Source organism: Olea europaea, chromosome 3 (genome assembly GCF_002742605.1).
Source record: "Olea europaea var. sylvestris chromosome 3, O_europaea_v1, whole genome shotgun sequence".
In the NCBI taxonomy this organism is placed as follows: Eukaryota; Viridiplantae; Streptophyta; class Magnoliopsida; order Lamiales; family Oleaceae; genus Olea; species Olea europaea.
In genome coordinates this window covers 5,775,847-5,782,930 of record NC_036239.1, presented here as the reverse complement: position 1 = coordinate 5,782,930, position 7,084 = coordinate 5,775,847, and the positions used below count along the sequence as shown (strand labels likewise).

Here is a 7,084-nt window from a genome sequence, read left to right as displayed (position 1 = left end):
AGTTGATAATTTTAATTGATCTAACTTCAATTTTAAATAAATATCTACGAGACATACAATTTTTATCAACTTTCAATCAAATCAAATCAATTTTCATCAAAATTTGTAAATAATAATGATGATGATGATATATAATAATAAATAAATAATTAATTAATTATCAAAAGCTTTGTCGAATCGAATTCTAGAGTGATTATTATCGTAAGAGTTATGTCCCCACAAATCCATCTTATTTGCTGTCATCCCATGATCCGTCCATTTCCTTATTTCTCACTCAAACATATACTATAAATCCACCATCTGTGTTCACCAACAATATTGTATGCATCAGAACCACCACATATTCCGATAACCACCACCTAAAATGAAGCTTGCCACCGGTCTTGTGAGGCCATGCACCATTTTGCAAGGCTCAAGCCATTGTTCCTCCACCACATCTCATTCGCAAAAGTTCAGTGCAAATTTGAGAATTTCAAACTCGTGGAATCCAAAGGGAAGTCATAATTCTGGGAACTCTTTAGCTTCCAAAGCTTCGAAACTCAGGGATAAATGGGCGGAGTTTCAAGGAATTAAGAACTGGGAAGGACTACTCGATCCTCTCGATGATAATCTACGCAAAGAGATTCTTAGATACGGGGAATTTGTCGATGCAGCATATCGTTGTTTCGACTTTGACACATCCTCCCCAGGTTATGCAACTTGCCTTTATCCCAGAAACTCCATGCTAGATCAATGCGGGTTTTGCAGTACTGGATACAAAGTTACCAAAAGTCTTCACGCCACATGTGGAGTACAACTTCCACAATTGTGTACTGAGAGATTACCAAATTGGATGTCCACTAGATCGAGCTGGATAGGATACGTTGCAGTGTGTAATGACGAGAAAGAATTAGCTCGGCTGGGCCGCCGAGACGTGGTGGTGGCATATCGTGGCACCGCCACATCCATGGAGTGGCTAGAAAATCTCCGGGCAACATTAACTTGCCTCCCTTGTGATATGGCTCCTGATAACTGTGAATCCATGGTACAAACTGGATTCTTGAGCTTGTACACATCGAGTACCGGTTCACATCAAAGTTTAAAAGAAATAGTCACAGATGAAATCGGCAAAATCCTACGAAAATACGCTGATGAGCCTTTGAGTATAACTGTTACTGGCCACAGTCTTGGAGCAGCATTAGCTACATTAACAGCACATGACATTACAACAACTTTTAAGCATGCACCTTTAGTGACTGTTGTTTCATTTGGAGGCCCTCGAGTTGGGAACAGAAATTTTCGATGCCAAATAGAAAAAAATGGTACGAAAATCCTAAGAATTGTGAATTCTGAAGATCCCATAACTAAAGTTCCGGGATTTGTTTTCGAGGACAATAACGAAGTGCCTAGAAATGGAGATGTACAAATCGCAGGTGGGTTCTCAAACTGGCTGCAAAAGAGGATGGAAGACACCCAATGGGTGTATGCTGAGATAGGCAATGAGCTTAGGCTCAGTAGCAAAGATTGTCCTCAAATCAACGATCGAAACATCGCCACTTGTCACGATCTCAAGACATATCTCCACTTGGTTGACAATTTTGTGAGTTCAAATTGTCCTCTAAGAGCCAAAGCCAGAAGTGTTCTATCCAATTTGCATGTGTGTTGATCTCTAATTGTACGTACATAAAGCACATTCATGCTATGGGAAGAGTTCAAGGAAAGGCGGCGATTGCCTTTTTGTAGAAACCCTCTCTTAGTTTTATGATGATGAGATTTCTTTTTGTAAAGAATTATTAAAACTTACCTTTTTCAATTATGCACATTTTTTAGTGAATTTGTTTATTCTCTTTCTTGGAATATGAAAAGCTTTGCATCTTGATAACTTAAGAATATTAACTAAAATGGAAAACGCAGTATGCTTTGATGGTGAAATGTAGATACAAGAAATTCAAATTCTCGTGTTAGAGAGCTATAAATTTTTCAAGCTAATGATTTTTAATTGTAGCGGAAACAAGTTATATTCATATTGATATTACGTAACTTTTGTGCACTAAGATTGAATACAAATTCAAGATTCAATTATTTCATCTAAAAGTTTAAACTCGTATAGCAATATCACATGTATTTATTTCAATTCATCTTCAACACAAGCTCCTTCATTTACACACCAAATATATTTTTTAATTAAAATTCTGACATGTACGTATTTTTCGTAAATAAATGACTGTTAGACTTGAATTTTAGATCTTTTGTTCATCGTGTTGACCATTATTTGGAACACGTCCAAATTCTTTTACAAATTCGCCGAAATGCTTTGGGTTAATATTGAATAAGGACAAGTGACACTTTGTTATCTAGATAATGATAATTTCACGAGCTATATAAATTAAAGACATAATTTCATTATAAAATTCATTTATAATTTTCAACCACGTACTCCCCTCTTTTGTACTAATTGGATATTTGACTTTGGCATATAAGTCATCTTTTCTGATTTTAAGAGACAGGCATGCATCTTCTCTTCCTTTTTTGGGGCAATGGTACAATTCCTCAACTTTACCTTAGCCTCAGTGGAATCCTTGAGATTGGACACCACTACACTTTTGTTCATCTCCTCAAAATCTCTGATTAGAACACATATGATGCGAACGTGCCAAACGAGAATCCACTCCTCCTTAGGTTTAGACTCCACGATTAACAGTACATCATCACCATCCGAAAAATCCTTAACGACATTGGTCTTGTCTGAAGTACATGATTGCCTCCCATAATTTGCAGCTAAATTACATTTAGCTTACAACTTATCGCAATCTTTTTTAACAGGTCATTTCTTCCTGTAGCAGAAGCAGTACAAATTGCTGAATTTCTTCCTCGATCTATCCCTCTGTCGATCACCATGAGATTACAGAGCTTCCTCATCCCTAGATGTAACTCCAACCAGATGTTTCATTTTCTCCTTTGAGAACAGAGTATCGTAGACATCCTCAATGGTCAAAGTATCACGACTGTACAGAATGATGTCCCAAAATGACAAATAAGAGGCAGGTAGCGAACACAACATGATCAAGACCATATTCTCCTCATAGTACTTAACCTCCAATGTCTCTAAATCTACAACTATTTCCTTAAATACAGCAATGTTGTCTTCCAGTGACCCTCCTTCCGCCATACGATGGGAATACAACTTTTGCTTTAAAGTCAGTTTACTAGTGAAACTTTTAGTCATGCATAACTGCTCCAATTTCAATCATAAAGTACCCGATGTTTTCTCCTTCAAGACGTCCTATAGAATATTTTGGATAAATGAAGATGAATCTGCGACAAAGCCTTCCGATCCCTTCGTTGTCTAATTAGCTAGCATCTTATCAAAATCCAGCAACGCATTGTCCAAATCCAACAAATCACAAAGTATTATATTTAAACTTTGTATTGTGATCCAGTAGCGAAATATCATATTTAAACGAAGCCATCTTTGAAAAATCCCAACAAATCACGAAGAACCTGCAGCTTAGCTTTGATACCACTTGTTGAACCCAAATAAGATGCAATAATTGAGATTAATGACGTTGTATGAAATATGTAACAAGATCATAACAATATGAAATAAGGTTAAAGTAAAGTGCAAAAGAAAGTTAAGTAAAGGAACAATGTTTTATTATAACGATAATATGGAAACAAAATTACAACTCAGCAATATTGGCTTAACCTAAACTGAAAGAGGGGCCATATATTTAAAGGCCACGTACAAAACCCTAGAAGATGGAAAATGGGTTAAAATTGTGTAAAAGAAAAAAAGTAACGGCGCCCCTCAAGGTTGAACCATGCAATCACATGATTCTCCTCCATCTTGTCGCATGGAAAGGGAAATTGTGCCTCAGTATGTCACTGCATACCAAGGTCGCATAGACTAGCACGCTAGGAGACCCATTTTTTTGCCTTAATTTTTGGATACAATTTGATTCCTTCCATTAAGTCGAATACACAATTCCACAACCCAAAATCCTAAATTTGAGTCAACAAACCTAACACTATACAGATATCAGTACTGAAATTCAATTACCTTCATAAGCCAACACACGGATCTCCATTCTCCACCCTCGTTTTTCTTGTCCATCTATAACTTTCTTTTCCTTTTAATAAGCTGATAGAGATTCATATTTATAAATTCTTTACTCTTTATGTTGATATACTAAAATGCAAATGTCAGGTTTGGTAAGACAAATCATACAACATAACGTCAAAAGACGTGAACCATGTGTATTCGAAAGGGTTCTTTCCTATCGCGACAAAGTTGAAATTCCACGATGATAAGACATGAAATAATTAGTTTATAATTGGAGTCCTGTCCAGATGTGAGAGACTGTGGCAGTGGCACTTCATTGTCATATTGGATTTGCAACTGAATTCTCAATGACGGCTCTTAATACTATAGCCTCTATTCGTGCCACGTGGTTATCCATCGTAACGTCTTTATAAACTTGAAAATATATATTTCCATTATTTATTTATTTTGGTTAGATTGATTTTACACAATATTTTTCATTTTTCCAAGCCAACTTACAGAAAAGAAAGGTGATTGTTGGACTTATATGCTCTCATTTACATTTTTTTTCTTGTGTTTATAAGCACCAAATAAGAAATAATCGTTGAGTTGAGAAATTTTTTAGCCAACTTTATGAATGAAAAAAACGAGTCCAATTTTCTTTCTCGACTCTAATTCAATTTAACCTATTAAAGGATCGTGGTTGCACAAAATGTAAATTTTGTCGTCCCGATGTAGATCCCTTTACACCCTATCTTCAATACCAAGATTGATGGAACAAATTGAAGAATTCTCTAAGTCCAACTAACTTCAAATTCTACACTAAGATTCCACTTTTCCATAATCGTTGAGTTGAGAAATTTTTTAGCCAACTTTATGAATGAAAAAAACGAGTCCAATTTTCTTTCTCGACTCTAATTCAATTTAACCTATTAAAGGATCGTGGTTGCACAAAATGTAAATTTTGTCGTCCCGATGTAGATCCCTTTACACCCTATCTTCAATACCAAGATTGATGGAACAAATTGAAGAATTCTCTAAGTCCAACTAACTTCAAATTCTACACTAAGATTCCACTTTTCTTCAATAATTAGTCATTCATTAAGCAGCCGTCAGGGAAGCAGTAATTTATGGTCAAAGTTGCAATTTAGTCCCGTTTGTTTTTCATTATTTATCCGTTAAAATGAAAAATATGACTATTATTCATCACATCAAGTCATCATATTTGACTTTCTATCACTTGTGTGGGACCCGTAACGACTATATTTTTCATTCTCATTTTTACATTAATGTGTACCAAACGGGGCCTTAATCTCTTTTTACAGATTTTAAGGTAATATTGAATCAATTATGTTATAACAGAGTTAGAATTATAAGCCGAGATCAATTTTCTTTCCCTTCCTACATTCTCTCCTGTTCGATTAATAGTCCATTTGGAAAGAATTTTAAAAATCAAAAACTACTTCTGAAATTAAAAAATGAAGAACATGTTTGGATAATTTTCTAAAAGTACTTTATTTGTCTAGAAATTTTCTTAAAGGAAACTGACTTAAAGTACCTTTCTTAGAAACTTCTTTTACAAAAAGTAAAACTAAAGTCTTGTCGAATTGACCCTAATTCTTGAACCTAATTTTTTCAAATAGATTTTTGTAAAGCCAACTAATTTTGACATTTGTTAGGCGTGAAAATGAAATTAAGCATGAAGATTTACATTGACCATTGAGGCAAAAATAAAAAAAATAAAGATTAATGAACAGGCTACTTGTACGACTTAAACTCAAGATCTTATTATTAAAGATAACGTAAAGAATTTTACAATTTATGTTTTTAAAATTTTCAACGTTTACTTTTGTAATATGTGATCATGTATTTGCTATTAATTCCTTTTTCTTTTTTTTCTTTTTTTGTTAGTTGTAACTCGTAAAATGAATCGTTCTTTTAACAATTCATAATGCTTCTATTACTTCTAATGTTTGGTCTAGTTTACCTTTGATTTATAAATTATCCTTTTCTATTCTCAGTGTCCAATTTGAGAAAAGAAAACTTAATTCATTATATTTATAGAACAAGATTTTTGGTTAGTCGGGGACCCTAAATGCCTAGGACTTGGCTTTGAGTTGATGTAGGCGACATTGATGTAAAATATTTCATCATAAACATAATATATTCCGAACATAGTTTTTGATATTTATAGAACAAGATTTTTGATTAGTCGGGGACCCTAAATCCCTAGGACTTGGCTTCGAGTTGATGTAGGGGACATTGATGTAAAATATTTTATCATAAACATAATATATTCCGAACATAGTTTTTGATATTTATAGAACAAGATTTTTGATTAGTCGGGGACCCTAAATCCCTAGGACTTGGCTTCGAGTTGATGTAGGGGACATTGATGTAAAATATTTTATCATAAACATAATATATTCCGAACATAGTTTTTGATATTATCTAAGAATTTCTAATCTTGTCTATGCCAATACTCAAAAAAAAAAAAAATGAAGGAAATTCAATCCCCAAGAACTCCCCAAATGTTGTCATCCTGTAATGGTATAGTTTCAATTTATCAAGTTATTAGTTAATTGATGGTATCATCTTATCTTTACAAGGGATTAGAAGATTCTTTAGTAAATGACATGTAATTAAAGTTAACCGATAATGATGAATTAAGATAATCGATTTGGAATTATCATACATCTTAAGAATGGATTCCTACCTAACAAGTAATTTTCTGCTTGAAATTGAACAAGCAGCCATGGAGTGCTCTTTCTTAATTATCATTATAATTTCAAGAATGACGGTGGATGGTAAAAATTGTGATGGTATCAACGTAGTCTTGAACGTCGTTGAAGAATTTTTGTATTGATTTAATTTTGAATAATGGACGCCATTTTGATTACACGGAGTACTTGAAGTTGAGATGCATTTATTAAAAGAATAAGTCATTCTTCTTTGAACGATGAATTTGTGGTCGAGTGGTGCTACATAGCATATTCTTTTGATAATGGAAGACGGTATTTTAACATACAAGTGAACTAAAAGGTACACTGATATATTTTTTCC

At 33.9% G+C, this 7,084-nt stretch overlaps 1 protein-coding gene across 1 annotated transcript; it reads left to right on the top strand.

Moving 5' to 3' along the window:
* The first annotated feature begins 364 nt into the window (after positions 1–364).
* On the top strand, positions 365–1,741 carry LOC111377562 (phospholipase A(1) DAD1, chloroplastic-like). Its single transcript, XM_023000693.1, has one exon. It carries the CDS (start codon positions 365–367, stop codon positions 1,643–1,645), a length of 1,281 nt encoding a protein of 426 aa, XP_022856461.1. The 3' UTR covers positions 1,646–1,741.
* The last annotated feature ends 5,343 nt before the right edge of the window (positions 1,742–7,084 follow it).